The 19,082-nt window shown below is 35.4% G+C and overlaps 1 protein-coding gene across 3 annotated transcripts in view; it reads left to right on the forward strand.

Annotated features, from left to right (window-relative positions):
* Positions 1–19,082, forward strand: part of NUP153 (nucleoporin 153) — a 79,163-nt gene that overhangs the window by 32,481 nt on the left and 27,600 nt on the right. Inside the window, exons 6-14 of one of the 3 annotated variants that reach the window (XM_027875265.1) lie at positions 1,131–1,247; positions 1,346–1,390; positions 1,485–1,538; positions 4,066–4,212; positions 6,808–6,860; positions 7,362–7,488; positions 13,818–13,955; positions 14,991–15,089; positions 15,236–15,323. In XM_027875265.1, coding sequence (XP_027731066.1) covers positions 1,131–1,247; positions 1,346–1,390; positions 1,485–1,538; positions 4,066–4,212; positions 6,808–6,860; positions 7,362–7,488; positions 13,818–13,955; positions 14,991–15,089; positions 15,236–15,323 — 868 coding nt within the window. The remainder of the gene's footprint in view (positions 1–1,130; positions 1,248–1,345; positions 1,391–1,484; positions 1,539–4,065; positions 4,213–6,807; positions 6,861–7,361; positions 7,489–13,817; positions 13,956–14,990; positions 15,090–15,235; positions 15,324–19,082) is intronic. The other 2 variants (XM_027875341.1, XM_027875412.1) reach the window with 2 other exon arrangements.

Raw genomic sequence — 19,082 nt, forward strand, 5'->3', positions numbered from 1 at the left:
TGTGTGTGTGTGTGTGTGTGTGTGTGTGTGTGTGTGTGTGTGTGTGTAAACCTAAACAGATATCACTAACTCTACGGAGTGTCAGAAAATATTAAGACCCAGAATACTCTGATTAATGCACAATGCTTAGCATCCTGGATTTGCAGTGTACTATTACTAATATATTATTGCATGCTGTGGTACTCTGTGTGTTACCAAGTCTTCTTGTTTCTATAGCATCTTTCTCATATGTATCCCCTTTTTCTTTACTCATCTACCATCCTGGTGCAGGTTTTCGTCAGTTTGGATGCCTGTCTATTGCAATCCTCTTTTTGGTTGGTTTCTCTTTAAAGTCTACTCTTATCTATCTGCCACTCATTTGTCACAGTAATTTTTTTCTAAACCATAGTGATCACATTACTTTTCTAATTCAACAAATTTCACTCATTCCTTATTATCTACAGGACAAAATGTAGAATAATCTGTTCAGCAGTTGAGGCTCTTCACAAACTAGCCGTTTCCCGTCTTTCTAGTCTTAATATTTTATTCCTCTACATTATGATCCAGTCACACCAGCCTTCTTACCTCTCCTTATACGTGGTACTTCATCTTTCAACTCTTTGCCCTCTAACTGGCAGTGCCCCATACCTGGCATGCTGTCCTTCCTTACCCTCCTGGATTCCTTCAAGACCCAGCTCAAACCCACCTTCTACAGATTTTTTCCCTCTCTCATCCCACTTGCTAGTGCTTTTCATATGAGATTATCTTCCCTCTATTCTATATATCTTATACCTAAATATGCACACATATGTATTTGTACAGACATCTACACATACATTGGTATGTTGTCTTCCCCGTTTAAATGTGAGCTTCTTGAAGACAAGGACAAAAGATTTTTTTACCCTTTTTTTTTCTTTTTTTGGGTACTCCCTATGCTTATCACAGTACCTGGCACTTAGTAAAAGCTTAATGCTTGTTACTTTGTGTCTGTGTTATTTTGTCTGTGAAAGCATATAAAAATCTCTTTATTTGAGTCCTTATTTTACTTTGGGTACATTTCAACTCTATGAGTAGTTTTAACCATCTAGTTTTCATAAAATATGTGCTCTGAATTTTGCATTCCAACAAGTGAAACAGGATTTTCTTTACAGGCACCAGTCAGAAGACAGATGAAAGCCAAGCAAGTTAATTCACAATCCTATGGAGTAACTAGTTCAACAGCCCGACGAATATTACAGTCTTTGGAGAAGATGTCAAGCCCTCTAGCGGTAAATAATTTCTCTTCTATTCAAATGCAAGAATTTTTTTTTTTAAAGAAAATATCTGAACTTTTTGGGGAAACATTGTCTTCAACTTTGTTTAACAGGATGCAAAACGGATCCCATCTGCTCTTTCTTCTCCTTTATCTTCTGTAAGTTGAGTTGGCCCAAAATGATTGTTTTTTACTAGCAAGAAAAAAGCATTTCAGAGGGATTTCCTGTACTTAATAGTTTCTTATTTTTCAGCCCCTGGATAGGAGTGGTTTAGACATCACAGATAATCAGGGTAAAAGGGAAAAGGTAAGACTTTTTTTTTTTTAGCAGTGGCAAGTGATAGTTATACATAACTAAATTTTAAGAAGTTGATAGTTTATTCCTTATAATGCTAAGAAATTTTAAACATCCTCTAGTGTTGAATTACAACTCTAGCATACTTTTCAAGAAGGCTAAGCCACATACTTCACGTTTAAAGTTTTTAAACATATAGGCTTTGTTGCAGTGTTTGTGCAAAGTAGGTTCTCAAATGTTTTTGGCACTTGTTTGGAAAGTTTGAAGGGGAGCTTTATTGTCTTTTGAAAGAAAAATTGGAGCAAGCAAAATTTGGGAAGCTTCAGTAATTAGGTCTAGTAAACTTTAGACCTCATTGAGAGTAAGAATCATTCCTGTAAACTCTAGCTAATGTAATAAGTTTCTTTGAAATCTGTAAAAAATTTCTTTGTACACCCCTTTAGAAACTTATATGCTATACTTGTTTTTGTAAGGCTGGCTTAACCACAGATTGAATGAGGTGTATGTTGATAGTGTTCACTGTAATAAATTGGGTCAATTTCTGTTAATTGTGTAGAACAATATCATGAAACAGGCAAATCTTAGAAAACTAGCAGTCAAAGCAAAACAAGAAACCCTCATCCCCTCTGTTAGAAGCCTTATGTGAGTGAGGAAGGAGTGATTGGCAAGGTCAGTAACTCCAACCTTGGAAGGTCCTTCAAAACAACTGTAAAATGATACCATTTCATTCAAAGATAATTGGATAATGCCATCATGATGCTGATGTCCTATTTTTTGAGAACAAACCAACATTATGTATTCTCTTTCTTCCGCATGCTACTACTACTTATTTAAATTAAATCTGTGGGTGCAAACTGCGTGCTTATTAATAGGTCTTTCCCAGCACTTAGTACAGTGCTTGGCACACAGGCACTTGCTTAATAAATGTTTATTCACTGACTGACTGCCTATGTAGCGCACAATGAAAAGAACACCGAATTTGCAGAAGACCTAGGTTCAAATATTACCTCTATGAAAATTACTTAATTTCAGTTTTTTCATTTAAAAAAATTATCTTTTTTTTCCCATTAACAGGCAGTTTTTCTCCTAACCTCTCCTTTTTTTTTGTTTTGTTTTTTTTTTAATTTTGAGTGAGAAGGTTGTAAATGATCTTTACGAGCCTTCTCATCGGAATAAAATTTAGAGTTTCTTGTGAAAGAGTTGGTCCTTAAAAGTTTTTAGCAGCTATCTGGAACTTACCCCAAGAGATTCTGTAAGACACCCTTGCTTTATTGAACAAATAGTGAAATAATTAATATGATGAAATATCTGATGAATCTTTACCAAGATATGAAGACTATCCTCAATAAAATTTTTATGTGGTTAGAATATCTGCTGGCAAAAAATGAGTCCCATTGCATTCTTATAGTTTAGTATTTCATGAGTAGACTGTTGTATAGAACAGTGAGGTCAAATTTGATTGCAAATGGGTCCACTAAACGGTTCCTGTGGGCTGCATAGTAACTTAGAAAACCACACATTAACATTATTTTCATTGTATTTTTATTTATTTTGTTAAATAATTTCCCAATGACATTTTAATCTGATTTGGGGTTGGCTGCTCTTAAGCATGCGGTGGGCAGTGAGTTTGATACCTCTGGTGTAGAGGACCTCATTTAGTCACACTTGTGATGAGGACTTTGCCAAGATGTTACTCTGAAAACTAGTGCTGTTTACAGCTGTTGTTGAGTGAAAGAAGTCTATTCATAGTATTGCAGTCTTTGGACAGCAAGGGAAGTTCTTGGCTGTAGTAATCTTAAACAACACAGTGTTTTTTCTATCCTTCAGTATTGGAATTGGAGTGTTGACAGAACACTTGTGTGCTTCAGATAAAACTCATTCATACATTGCAGACAGTAGTTTTCTCATTCTGTATGCTAAAATAATTATCATGTTTGTGCTTTTAATATTGTCATATTATGGTTTGAATTTACTAGTGAGTAATTCTTTCAGTTAGAGAAATTGATTGCCTCAAGTTTATTTTCACTATCCAGTTTGCATTGGGGGTCTTAATTAGGACTCCTCTGAAGTTTTAGAGAGAATAAATATACATTGATTTGGGCATAGATGAAGTAGAAGTCAATTGGGCATGTGTAACATAGAAGAAACTAAAACCCAGTTGTGAGAATTTAAAACATTCTTTCATTAGCCTAAAGGTAATGATTTTGACTCTGAATCTAGTTAGACTGGCTATAATTTCATTGTTTTGGTTATGTAGGAAGGGAGTCACTAAACTTTAATGTTATCATTTGCCCCACATTTAGAATCTTAAATTTCAGATTATGAATTAGTACCCACCTTGATTATTATTATCGGTCTTCTTCTTCAACATTCTTTACTGTTGATTTGTGTCTATGATATACTGTTTAGAGATCATGCTACTGCCGATAGCCTTTTTTGTTTACCTTCAAGCTGTTAGCAAATTGTTTTTAGATGAATAAAATTGATCCAAAAAAATTGAAAATAAGAGTAGTACTTTTGATTTCTGCTTCTTGTTAAGGTGGAAACCCTCTATCCTCCTGTTCAAAGACTCATGACCCCAAAACCAATTTCTATAGCAACCAATCGGTCAGTGTATTTTAAACCGTCTTTAACTCCATCTGCTGAAGGAAGAAAGACTAATCAGAGAATAGATAAAAAGCACAATGTAAGTATGCTCTGTGTTTTTGCTTGTCTAGTATTTTTGTCATTATGGGTAATTTGAGTGTTTAATTATTGTAAAGATTATAATACATGTAAATACTGTATTAATGTAGTGCTGTGTTACGAAATAAACAGAAGCATGTTATGACCATTTTTCATAACCTATTTGTGCTGTTTAGTTGGATCCCTTTTTATTTAAATACATATCAATATATATTATACTTCTAGCTGAATTGATAAAGTGTTTAAGCACTTTATAAGAAGACTTTTTTCTTGGAATCATTCTTATGGACTCATTGAATAGGAGTGGAAGTAGTATGGTGCCATAGAAAGAACATTGGATTTCAGGACTGAGGACTGGGCTTTGAATATTGGCTCTGCCATTTAATATTTTCATGATCTTGAGCAGATTAGTTAACCTTTAGAGTTCAGTTTTCTCTTTTGTAAAAAATGAGGGGTTCAGAGATTTTTAAAGGTCTCTTTCAGTTATGTATCTGTAATATGCATAGCTTTGTAATGTTTTCATTAAGATACTACCATCTTTCCTTAACTTTCATCCTAATTTTAAGTACAAATCAGAAATTGTAGATTAAGTGAAATTTTTATTTTAATAATTTCAAGGTACCAAGAAGACCTGGGTTCAAATCATGTCTGACCCATAATGGCTAAGTGACCCCAGCCAGTCATTTAAAGTCTTAGTGCTTTAGGCCAGCAGTGTGAAACTCAAATAGAAATGGGTGCCACCAAACCTTACATAAGGATCCCTGGACTGCATATTGACTTAGAAACATTACAATTATTTACCTTCTTTTGTATTTTTCTTCATTTTGTTACCTATTTCCCAGTTACTTTTTAATCTGGGTAAGCCCTCTGCTGTAGGCAACTCTTAAGACTGTTAGATGCTGATCTCCATTTAGTAGGAGTTGCCTCACTCAGGTCTTCCATATACCAGTGAAATCACAGCTCTAGGCCTGTTGTTGAGTCATTTCAGTCACATCAGACTCTTTGGGATCTTATTTGGGGTTTTCTTGGCAAAGATACAGGAGGGTTTTGCCATTTCCTTCTCTAGCTCATTTTACAGATGAGGAAACTGAGGCAAACAGAGTTAAGTGACTTGCCCAGGGTCACACAGCTAGTAAATATCTGAGGGCAGATTTGAACTCAGGTCTTCCTGACTTTAGGCCTGATATTCTATCCATTGCACCACCCTCTAGTCCTTATGCCTACTTCCGATCCAAGGTATCTTTAAGCAACTGTCAAGGGCATGTACATTGGCACCTCTGAAAGTTTCTGATATGATTATATTCACTTTTAACTTTTGAAAAATTTGGCCCAAATAAAATAGAAAGCATATGTTTGAGCAGTTTGGGGAAAAGAAAGTTCGTTCTTCCATCTCTTTTTGTTTGTTTGTTTGGTCCTAAATTTCACATTTGGCTTCTTGGGTATCTGTTAACTCTACTGGTGAAAAATCTGTAGTATTGGATTCATAATACCTGTGGTTAAACCTTCAATTCCAAGAAATTTAATGGATAGCTGTATGATTACCTTTGTGTACTACAATTCTTGTTTTTGTATGTATGCTGATATTCTTAAATAATTGCTTAATTGAAATAATGCTTTGATGCAGGATTTAGTTAACAGTATATCACCAGTTAGTGGTTAACACCACATAACAAATGGTTTTAAAACTTGGTTTCTACAAAGGTTTAGCATTACCTATTTTATTCTAATTAGAACCATCTTAAGTTCATACAGCTTATATGGAATCATAGGATCATAGATAAGGAATCAAAGTCCATCTAACCTATTCCCCCTCATTATATACATAAGGAAACTGAGGAGAAGTAAAGTGACTTGCTCAAGATTAACAGATAGTAAGTGGCAGAGCTTGGATCTGACCTCAGATCCGCAGACTCCAAACGCAGTGCTCTTTATACTATTTAAACAATAGCTTGTCATTGTAGAAGTATCTTCATGTTGGGTCCTCCTTCAAATGTACTTGCTTCCTACTTAACATAATAAATAGTTTTGAACATTTGCTTTTACACTGGCTACACAATAAGAGGAGAAATAATGGACATAAAACTTTTTAATTAAAAAATTTTATTAAGTGGTAGGTTATATTTGAGAAGCTGTACTACTTGAAATAACAGTAAACACATTAAATTATTCAATGTACTAAAAATGTACAAAGTACTGATTTCCCACCATGAAGAGGAGCTAGAAGATAAGCTTTCTTATTTTTCCGGAATACCAGCTTGTACGTGGTAGCTCTCTTCCTAAACTTGCTCCTGGCAATGCTTCCATTTTTTAGTTAGCAAGGAAATAATTAGGGGATTTAGTTTTAAGTCTTCTAGTAGCTAATAACAGAATTTGGAACATACTATAATTTCTTAGTTTCCAAATCATGATATAAAATTTAAATGCTGTTTTTGTGCATCTTGACATCTATCCTTAGTTCTTAACAATTATGAAAGACAATGTTCTAATAACTATTAAACATAGTTATGTATTAAAATAACGTACAGAAGTAAAAGATAACTTTCTAAATGAAAGTGAAATATAAACTAGTCCATAACTAAAGTATATTTTCTTACAGATTGGGCACGAGAAAAATCTATCTCCAGGGCAAAAAGTAGAGCAACATGAAAGGTAAAATCACCCCAAATCTCATGAAATATATCTGTGTTATTTATGAGGTCTTTTGCTTAATTTACATACAGTTTTTTGCTTTGAAAAGAATTAAGAAATCTTTCCCACTCAAAGTTACTATTTGAACATTTTTCTGACTTATTTTCAGTAATAGTTTGTCTTTGTTTTATATGTGCCAAATCCTGGTACAGAGCCAGAAAACCTTTTATAGATTAAAAAAAATAGTTCCTATAATGAAAGATACAAATAGGATGCTGTCTGCTGTATTTTTTGCCACACAGTGAAGAAAGTAATTCTTTGTTACACTAATGAAAATTCAGCTTCTTTAGTGAATAAGCAGTTGGTGCTGTGAGACATGTTTTTTTAACCAATATAGTTCAGAAATGGATAACTTCCTTTATTTTATTATTCTTTACTACTGATGACTTAATATGATGTAAAATTTATAAGCAAGTAAGTTATGACTTCGTTTCTTAAATTTTTTTCTTTTTCTTGTGCTAGTGATTTTTCATACCCAAACTTCAGTACAGCTGCCACTAATGGGCTCTCTTCAGGAGTAGGTGGCGGCGGTGGCAAGATGCGACGAGAAAGTACACGCTTTGTGTCTAAACTTCCTGATGAGGAAGAGGTAGGATCTCTCTGTCTCTGTCCCCCCTTCCCTTTTTTCCCCTTCATATCTCACTCTCTCCTCCCTTTCTCTCAAAAACCTAGGAGGGAAGTGAAAAACGTGCTGATGTTATACTGTTAAAATATATCTATTTTTGTAACTTAGGGAAGTACTTTTGATCTGTATGGAATTTAAATTATTTCTAGTTAAACATTTTTCATGAGAATTTAATTTTTTGATTATCTGGGCAGAGAAAAATGGTTTGACAGGTGCAAGATGTTTTTGTGTAACTTGTGGTCACTGTAATAGGACTGCTGCCTTAGTAGGGCCACCCCTTACTATCTGGCTTCTGACGTCATCATTCCAGTGAAACTACTATCTCCAAAGTTGCCAGTGATCTCTTAATTGCCAACTCCAGTGGCCTTTTTCTCAGTCCTCATTCTCTTCAACATCTCTGCAGCTCTTTAACATTTATTTTTAAGAAAAATTGTGAGTTCCAAAATTTTCTCTCTTCTTTTCACCTGACCCCCACCCATTGGGAAGGCAAGCAGTGTGATACTTATTATACATGTGAAATCATGCAAAACACATTTCCATATTAGCCATGTTCACCCCCCCCCCAAAAAAAGCCCCACAATAAAAAGCAAGAAACATAAAGAAAGTGAAAAAAGTATGCTTTAACCTGCACTCATTTCATCAGTGTTTCTCTGGAGATGGATAGCATTTTTCAGCATGGGTCCTTTGGAATTCTCTTGGATTATTGTCTTGATAAGAGTATCTAAGTCTTTCGCAATTGATCATCATTAAAATATTGCTATTGTGTACAGTGTTCTCCTGGTTCTTCTTACTTCATATGAAGTCTTTGAAGGTTTTTCTGAACCCATCCTGTTCATCATTTCTTATAGCACAATAGGATTCTATCCCAATCATATATCACACCTTGTTCAGCTCCCTCAATTGGGACATCCCTTGAATTTCCATTTCTTTCCCACTGCAAAAAGAGCTGCTGTAAGTATTTTTGTAACATAGGTCCTTTTCCCTTTTCTTTGATCTCTTTAATGTACAGTTGTGGTATTAACTGGGTCAAAGGGTATGCATAGCTTTTTAGCTCTTTGGGCATAGTTCCAAATTGTTCTCCAGTGTGGTTGGACCAGCTTACAGCTCTGCCAGTAGTGCATTAATGTACCTATTTTTCCACATCCCCTTCAGCCTTTATCATTTTCATTTTCTGTCATGTTAACAAATTTGATGGGTATGAGGTAGTACCTCAGAATTGTTTTAATTTTCATTTCTCTAATCAGTAGTGATTTAGAGCATTTTTTTCATGTAACTATGCCAGCTTTGGTTTTTTTCTTCTGAAAACTGCTGTTCATATCTTTTGGCTATTTACCAATTGGTAAATAGCTCTTCGTTACAAATTTGGCTCACTTACCTATATTTTTGAGAAGATATTTGAGAAATGAGACTTTTTCAGAGAAAGTTGTTATAAACTCCCCCTCTCCCCCCAAGTTTACTGCTTGCCTTCTAATTTTGGCTGCATTGGTTTTGTTTGTGCAAAACTTTTTAATTTCATATCATCAAAATTATCCATTCTACTTTCTATCATCTTTATCTTTTGTTTGGTCATTCTCTATAGCCTTTGACACTGTTTATCACCCAATTTCATATCTCTGACTGCCTTTTGGAAATCTGAAACTGGATGTCCAGTAGGCATCTTAAAATCAGCATGTCTAAAACTAAGTTCATTATCTTTTCCCCTAAAACTTATCCCCTCCTACCTTTCCTGACTGTACCATCCACCTAGTACCTCAGGCTGATAAAATAGATTTCGGCCTTTACTCCTCACTCGCTTTCATTCTCTCCCCTTCCCTTCCTCCCCCTACCGCCCTGTCTAATATGTTGCTAAAGCCTATCAATTTCACTTTTGCAACATCTCTTGAATATGCCCCCTTCTCTCTTCTGACCCTGCCACCACTCTGGTGCAGTCCCTTAGCATGTCATTCATGGATTGTTGCAGTGTCTCAGTGGTGGGTCTGTCTACCTCATCTCCTCACACTTCAATCTCCCCTTCATTCAGCCACTAAAGTGATTTTCCTAAAATGCAGGTCCACCCATGTCACTCTGCTGTTCAATATATTTCAGTGCCTCCTTGTCACCTCCAGGATCAAAAATATTAAATCCTGTTTGATTTTATAAAAACCCTTCATAACTTAGCCCCATCCTACTTTCTTAGTCTTCTTAAACCTTTCTCCCTTCTACATCCTACTTGATCCAGTGACACTGGCCTCCTGGCTGTTTGATGAACATGATACTCCGTTTCCGCTGACTGTCCCCCATGCTTGGAAATCTTTCCTCCTCATCTCTACCTACTGACTTCCCTGGCTTCCTTCAAGTCCCAGCTAGCATCCCACCTTTTACAGGAAGCCTTTCCAACCCTCTTAATTTGTACCTTCCTTCTATTAATTGTTTCCTGTTTATCCTATATGTAGTTTACTTTGTACGTATTTGTTTGCATGTTGTCTTTCCTATTAGATTGCAAGCTCTTTGAGGTCAGTGACTTTTGACTCTTTTTCTATCCCCAGCACTTAGGCACTTTATAACTTGTTTATTGACTTCCTGACATGACAACCCTTCAGATATTTGAAGACAGCTATAATGTCTTTCTTCAGCCACAGAATGTCAAAACTAGAATTAACCTTCTAACTTGCTAAAGATTTATGTAGCTAATAAATGTAAAGCCCATGACCAAACATGTCTTAGAACTAATTCCAGTGCTTTTTTTTTTTTAAACTATACCTTGATCCTCCCAGTTACTTCTTGTTTTGTTCACATAATCTTCATACAACATGGTTTCAAGCACTTTCACTGTTCTGGTTGTCATTATCTGTGAGTGTGCATATCTGTATTCTTCCTCTTAAAAGGTGGGTTACTCTGACCAGGGCAGAGTAGTACATGTTTTATACTTAATGCCATACTTTAATGAATTTTTGATCAGTGAAATTTGATCAATTGAAACAATGTCCCCACCAATCTCCCCTTCTCCTCCTCTGATAACTACTGTCAGACCAACTCTTCTGCATTTTCCACATGAATCGGTTTTGTTTTTAACCTAAATACAGTAGCACACCTGACATTTGTCCCTAATCAGATTCAGTTCATTGTTTAAACTTTGTTAGAAATTTTCAGCTAATAGGAGATCTTAGAGGTCCAGACCCTTTATTTTTACACATCAGGAAGCTGATCCAAATGCCCAGAATGAGGAAAGGTCTTACAAAGAACATATAGTGAGTTAGTGACAGATATTAGATACAGTACTTCCTGACTCCAAGCCTTTGGCTGTTTTTGCTTTGTGGTGAGGCAATCAAGGTTAAGTTACTTGCCCAGGGTCACGCAGTTAGCAAGTGTCAAGTGTCTGAGGTTGAATTTGAACTCAGATGCTCTTGACTCCAAGGCTGGAACTCTGTCCACTGTGCCACCTAGCTGCCCCAAGACTTTGGCTTTTTACTGTTGTAATTTTAAGCTCTTTTTTTTTTTTTTGAGTGCTGCTTCTTTCATTTACTGCATTAGTTTTCTTAGTGTCCGTGTTACCTTCAAATTTGATAAAATTGTCTCATCTTTTTTTCTATCATTCAAATCATTGATAAAAAATATGTGGAGCAAGGGCAAGAATCTCATGGGATGCCAGTTTTTTAAGCTTAGCATGGATCTGGCTGTTCACTTTGATCCTATTCAATTATGAATGTAGGGGAGGGGTCCATAGGCTTCTCCAGAAAATGCTGATCTGCACCTTGTAGAAAATGTTAATCACTTTGAGTTCCCTGTACTGATATAATCAGAAATTATATAAAAAGAGAAAAATGGGGAAAAAAATCTCACCAGCTTTTTTGACTGCTGTACATTGATGTTGACCCTTGAACTTTTAGTATGCTGAAACTCTGAATCTTATTTTTTTTCTCTTTTTTTTGGTGACGCGATCAGGGTTAAGTGACTTGCCCAAGGTCACACAGCTAGTGTTAAGTGTCTGAGGCTGGATTTGAACTCAGGTCCTCCTGACTCCAAGGCCAGAGCTTTATTCACTGTGCCACCTAGCTGCCCCCTGAATCTTATTTTTACACAAACTGTATCTAGCTGTGCCTCATTCATCCTGTACTCATAGTTGGTTTTTTTTATCTAAGTAAAAAGGAAAGGGAACAAATGAGTCAGAAAGAGTGAAGATATGAGATGAGAAATTTTAAAAAAATATAAGTAGGGCGAGACAAATATAAGTAGGGTGAGACAAAGAATCAGTGAAAAGCAGCAACACTAATCCATTACCTCCCAAAGATAGTCAGGGCTAAAGTAGGCCTATCTAGAAAGAAATTTCGAGCAGGATGGCATGGCAGTTGTAGAAAAACTCAGGGAAATTGTAAGGAGAGACAAATCTTAAGGAATTAATTCATTCTCTTTCATCTATAAGGCCAGGAAAGAACATGGATTGAAATGGACAAAGAAAGATTTTTTAGGAATGAGGGAAAAGAAGAGGAATGATTAGTTAAGTTGAAAGCCTTAAGCAAGATACTAGTTGAGCAATAATACAATTAAAAGTAGAAAAAAATCATTATTTATGTATTATGGTATTCATATACCCTCTGGGGCTTTGAAAAAGAATAAAAATTTAAATAGAATTATGTGTCTGAAGAATAAGTTCTATAAGGAGACCTTTAATCAAAGAAGGATTTTCTTTAGAAAAACAGTCACACAAAACTGCTATGTAAAGTATTGCTGGAAGATGAATGATACTAGACAGGAAACATAAGAATAATATTAATATTACTTACTATAAAGTAAAACAAATTTGAGCCTCAAGTGCTTACTATCTGTTTGTGACCCTGAGCAAATCACTTAACCTCTTTCTGCCTCAGTGTTTTCATCAATTAAATGGGGATAATAATAGCATCTACCTCCAGGGTTGTTATGAAGATAAAATGAGGTAATATCAAGTGCTTGGCAAACATTAAAGCATTATATATAATTACTCCTTGTTATTATTGTTATTCTCATGTAAGAATGTAGCTAGGATAAAGAAAGATTAAGACTTAAGAATATTAGAATTGAAAAGATTCATCTAGTGCCACCCTCATTTTACTGATGAAGAAGTGAATGCTGAAAGAGATCAGGTTACTTGTTATTGGAATAGGTAACCTGATTTACCAAAGTTTCTGACATAGCTTTCCTTCTTTTCTTTCTCCATAATAGCTCACTTAGTGATCTCATCAGATCTGATGAATTGCTGGTAGGCAGATTAGACTCCAGATGTCTTAACCCTTTGATGATATACTTTGCATTGGTAATACTGTCTTCTCCTTGTAATCCTTTATCTCCTATTCTTCCAGTCTGAACAGCATTCCTTCTGTATTCCTGTTTCTTCTAGCATAGTTAAAAATCCCTTTTGGTTGTCCTTAGCATTTATCACAAGCCTTAATTCATTTTGGTCCTCAACTCTCACATTCTTATAAGACCAAGTTGCTTTTTAGCATCATCAATTGCTTGACCTTACTTCTGTATATACCTCTTTAAAATGTGATTTAGTTGATATGTTGCCAATATAGATATTTCAGACTCTTAAAATAGTTTCTGCTTTTTTTTTCAGTGTGGTGTAGATGATAGAGGGCTGATTTTAGAATCACTGAAACCTGGATTTGAATTCCACCTCTAATAATTGCTAGCTGTGTGAGGACAAACAAGTCTGTATCTGAGCCCCAGTATCCATTTGTAAAATGGGAATATTACCATAGTACCTACCTCATGTACTTGTCATGAGGTTTAAATGAAATAATACATTTAAGACCCTTTGAGAACTTTCAAGTGCTATATAAATGCCAATTGTTATTCCTCATTTTGGAATTTGTCATCAGAATTTGTTTTTGAGCATCTCACCTCTTTTGAGAGGACTTTGCTTTAAAATTTGAGGCCATGCGATATTGCCGATCTTTTTTAATGAACATTTCAGTATCAAATTTTCTAAATTCTAATCTGAATAGAAGATTGTGCCTTATATTTCTATCTTTATCACAGAGAGGTATTTTCCTCTTGAGGTTCCCCTCATTTTTCACTTTTAGACCTGATTCACCCACTTAATAGCTGTGTTCCCTTGGGTAAAGCTTCTCTCATAAGGTGGTAATAAAGATTAAATTTAAAAATCTGTCCTACTGTTTTGTAAAATACTATCCAAATATGAGTTACTTTAATTATAATATTCTCCTAAATTTCATTTTAGGAGCATATATATATATATTCATACTATTTAAGATTTAATATAAATAAAATGGCAATGTTGTCATAAAACATAATTGAATTATGTGTCATTTTAGGAAGTAGAGGCACCAGTACTACCAAAAATACCCCTGCCAATTACTACTACTTCATTGCCTGTCTTTAGTTTTTGCTCTTCTCTGAGTACCTCTTCCTGTCTATCACCTATCAGTGCTACACAGCCATTGTCAAATAAGGTAAGTTAAAAGACTATATTTTATAGTTCTTTGCTTTGTTGTAGGTTAAATACAATCTGATTTTAATTTTCAGACTATTGAAAGGAGTAGGTGGAGAGGCTGGGAACAGGGAACATCATTTTTTAAAAATTATGTGAGGTTTAAGTCATGTGGAGGGTGACCCTGAATTCTTCAAGGCTAAACAGACAGTGTGCAAACTGACAATTTTTGCAAAGACAATGGGTATGGCCATGCATCCCATGTCTCATTTGAGGTTCTAAATTCAGAGAAACTCATCAGATTTAACTTCAAGGTGTTGAGTTTTTCAGCCATAGTAGTAGTTGTGATCTGTTTTATTAGAAGTACTCCTTGGGGCAGCTAGGTGGCGCAGTGGATAAGCTCCAGTCTTGGAATCAGAAGGACCTGAGTTCAAATCTAGCCTCAGATACTTGACACTTATTAGCTGTGTGACCCTGGGCAAGTCACTTAATCCCAATTGCCTCACCAAAAAAAAAAAAAGTACTCCTACTGATAAAATTAAGTTTCCTTCAATGATTATATTGACAAGATAAAGTAATATGTTTGGGAGCCCTGAAAATGTTGCACTATTGCATTTCACTCTTAATTTATGGTCAGGAGGGTGGATTAAAACAGTTCTATTGTCTTGGATGCATGGTTTTAATAAAAATAGGAAGAGAAGGGATAATATTAAAGTGAAATAAAATCCACTTGAGAATAAAGAACTTGCTTACTGGGTTTAGATTGCTGAGTACTCTTGGCGTAGAGTATTTTGTTTCTTACAAAGATGTCATTTTCTTTCAGTAAATTAATGCTCTGCTTCCAAGAGGAAATATTCACTATTATAGGATTTTATATCAATAATAGTTTCATATGTAGGATCACACTATCACATTTTTAATAGCTTAGAATTTATTTTCAAAGTTCAAGGAACTGTAATGTGATTAACTTTCTGAAAATTCTCTTTAATTCTTTGCAGTTGTGTAATTATTTTCAGTGTATCTCTTTTTGTAAAATTTTTATACTTTGGATAACTAGGTACAAGCAGCCTCTCCAAATAGTGCTGGCAGTCCTGTGTTCAGATTTTCATCTCCAATTGTAAAATCTACTGAGGCAGACATACTACCTCCCACATCTGTAAGTAGCATTTATTTTTTTTATGGTCAGTCACAGCAATTCAAAGGGGTACGTGTTTGATAGGGTATTTTTCAAGATATCCTACCTAGAATGTATTATTCTAGGTTTCATATTTTGTTAAAACTAGATGTAATGTTTCTTTACAGATTGGATTTACATTTAGTGTGCCTGTTGTGAAATCATCAGAAATTTCTGCCTCCAGTAATATTTCAGAAACAACAATAAGTAGCTCAGGTAAGCAGAAAAAAAATGCATCAACTTTCGAATAGGTTCACATCTGTACCAGTTATATTTTATTTTTTCTGACCTTCAAAATAGTTTAGAGTATCTTGAGACAGGGTATTGGTACCATTTATGGTGTTCCTTTTTTCTGCTTTTGTCTCCACTGAAGTATTTCAGTAAAGTTATTTCAGTAATAGCAACTTATATCCCATGAACTACGAGGTTTGTGAGCCACGTTGATGGAAGGGAGGGAGTATCCATAATGAAAAAATTACAGGTTCTTGAAGTAAGACTTATTGGAGTTTCCTCTTTTGAGAACGTTTACCTCTGAGTATGATCCTGCTATTAAAAGTATAATGAAACACTCTGTTTGTATTATTTACATTTCTGTATTTTATTAGATATGTGTTATCATGGGATGGGATCATTTTGTAGATAAGGAACTTAGACCCAGGGAGATTAAATGATTTGCCCAAGGTCACAGATGTAGCAAAACTGAGTTTCTAATACTGATCCTCTGATTCCTGATACAGTGTTCTTTTTACTGTTTATTTACTATTACATTAGTGGTAATTGTTTGATGTGAATAAATCTACTAATATAGATAGCAACCTATCTTTGCCTTTAGATCTTATATAATTAGTTGTTAGTCAGTCAAGCATTATGCTAAGTGCTGGGTATATAAAGAAAGGCAAAAACATGGTCCTTTTCCTCAAGGATCTCACCTTCTAGTGGGGGAAGGCAACATGCAAATAACAGTATATACAGTGTAAGCAGAAGGCAGTCTCAGAGGGAAAGCAGTTAAAACTGAAAAAGTTCTTCAGCAAGTGAGATTCGAGCTGAGTTTAGTAGGGTACCAACAGGAGGTTGGAAGAGGGAAGAGCATTCCAGATACAGAGCACAGCCAATAAAAAGACATGGAGTAAAGAGACAGAGTGTCACGTGTGGGACAGCAAGACGGTCAACATAGTTGGATTATAGAGTAAATGGAGGGGATTAAAGTATGACAAGACAGGTAGGAGCTTGGTAGCAAAGGAGCAAACAGAAAATTTTATCTTTGATACTAGACATAATAGGGAGCCACTGGATTTCATTAAGTTAAGGGTTGAGGTAGAAGTGGTGAATCGGCGTTAGAAAAATCAACTTGGCAGGTAAGTGGAAGATGTTTTCTAGTGGGGAGGAAATTCAGGTAGGAGACCAACCAGAAGGCAATTGCAATAGTCTAGAGTGAGGTGATGAAACTGCCTCAGAGTGGTATTTGTGTGAGGAGCATATATGAGAGATATTGTGAAGGTAGAAGCAAATACATTTGGCAATAGATCAGATATGGCAGGGGTAAGTGAGAGTGAGGAGGTGAGGATGAACTTGAGATTGTGTGACTTGGAGGATGGTGATATCTCTGAAAGTAATAGAAAAGTTGAGAAAGAGGACTTTGAAAGGAAAGATAACGAGTTCTTTTTTGAATGTGTCGCGTTTGAGATGCCTATGAGACATGCATTTTGATATGTCTAAAAGATAATTAGTGATGTAATACTGCAGTTAGGGAGAAAAAACTAGGACTACAAATCTAGGAATGTTCTGCATGGAGATGATAATTTAATTCATTGGATCTGATGGTATCACTAAGTGAGATAGTATAGAGGAAGAAGAGAAGGGGACCTGTGTTAAGAACTTTGGGAAAATCCAGAGTTAGTGGGTATGAAGTTGATGAAGATCCAACAAAGAAGAGTGAGAGTGGTCAGTCAGGTAGGAGAAAAACCAGGAGAGACTAGTGCCACAATAAACTAGAGAGTACAAAATATCCAAAGAAATTGTTGGGGGACAGCTAAGTGGCGCAGTGGTTAGAGCACTGGCCCTGGAGTCAGGAGGACCTGAGTTCATATCTGGCCTCAGACACATAACACTTACTAGCTGTGTGGCCCTGGGCAAGTCACTTAACCCCCATTGCCCAATTTAAAAAAAAGAAAAAGAATTGTGATCAACAGTGTCAGATGCTCTGAATAGGTTAAAAAGAATGGGGAATAAGAAAAAGAAATCTTTAGATTTGGCAGTTAAGAGACCATTGGTAACTATGGACAGTTTTTCCATGATTGTCCATACATTTATTATATTTTTCTTGAGTTTTCTCTTTTTCACATCCACCCAGAAGATTACATATATTCCTAATTACTGGGGGTTTTTAAATTTTTATTTCCTTTTTTATAGATTTTTTTTTTTAAGATTTGGGAAGAGGGAAAAGATAGTATGTCTTATGGGAAATTTAAGGTTGAATACAGTCTCTTTTTTTTTTTTTTTTTTTTTTTTTTTTTTTGTGGCTAGGCAGTGGGGTTAAGTGACTTGCCCAGGCTCACACAGCTAGTAAGTGTCAAGTGTCTGAGGCCGGATTTGAACTCAGGTCCTCCTGACTCCAGGGCTGGTGCTCTATCCACTGCGCCACCTAGCTGCCCTGGTTGAATATAATCTTAAGAGATCATTCACTAACTATTCACTTTACAAATAAGGGTTGGATGATTTTTTAAGATTGTATTCAATCTCAAACTTCCATGATATTGTGAGTTTTAAAGTAAACCAGTTATCCTACCCTACCATTCACTTACACAAACAGCATCAGTCTATGTTAACATCCTTAGGAATGCAGGATAACCACTGCATATACAACTCAATTACTCCATGTCTTTAAACCCTTAAACCTTAGCTTCTTATATTGTGAAGATTCCCATAAGACCACAGCATTTAGAACTGCCAGAAAAAAATATCATTTTCAAAGCTAGATGACAATAAATAGAAGACTAGGTACCTAACTCTGGTTTCAACAATCCTCAATTTGTTAGCTGTGCAGTTGTCAGATTTAAGAATTGATAACCAAAAGAGTTGGTTTTTCTGGCTTTTGGCAAAATCTCATTGCAAATAATTCAGAATATTATATTAGTATAATGATATTTTTTAATGTTGCGTCAAGTATGCCTCCAACTAAAACCTATTGGGACTTGGAGTTTGTTTTTAAGTTATAATAAAGATTATTCTCATAATATTTGATGCAGTAGGATTTAGCTTTTAAGTTTATATATGTGCCATACTTATGTAGTTTCGATTTTCCCAAGCAGTTTAATTCTCTGAAGTGAAAAGGAAGAAGCACTAATTTTTGCCCATTTTATGGTTACGTATGATTTAATTAAAAGTGGATTATGCTGTGTTTTACTGAGGCAAACAACATATTTACATAATAGCATTTTAAATTTCACAATCAATTAAGTTACTATTAAACCTATATGGATTACCAAATTCATGCCTGTTTATAAGGGAAAATATTTTAGAATATTTCCTTTTTGAAGATTGCTTGAATCATATTACCTAATGGATGAGTAAGTTATTAGTGTAAACAGCTATATTGCATCATAATTGGGAAATTTCCTGAATTCTTCAGAATCCTTTATGAATGGCATGCGTGCCACTGTACTATTTTCAGTGTTAGGTTTCTTATTGCTTCCATGGCTGAGAAGTGGATTAAGATATGTGAAAGGCTGGTAAAGTAGGAGAAGGCAGTACCACTACATGATAACCCCAGGCCACGTTACAGATCAATCCCTGCAGCTCTGTTGATCCTTTCCATATCCCTGAAGGAAGGTAGGACGTTGGACTCAGGCCTTAATGGCCAACAAAAAAAGGATCTCTTAGTGGTCAGATTCTGCAGAGAAAGGAGAGTGACCTTGGGAGAAGGAGATGATCTCAGATTAGATTACTATGGTGAGAAATGAGGATTCGTTGTGGGTT

Source organism: Vombatus ursinus, unplaced genomic scaffold (genome assembly GCF_900497805.2).
Source record: "Vombatus ursinus unplaced genomic scaffold, bare-nosed wombat genome assembly UNPS02000577.1, whole genome shotgun sequence".
In the NCBI taxonomy this organism is placed as follows: domain Eukaryota; kingdom Metazoa; phylum Chordata; class Mammalia; order Diprotodontia; family Vombatidae; genus Vombatus; species Vombatus ursinus.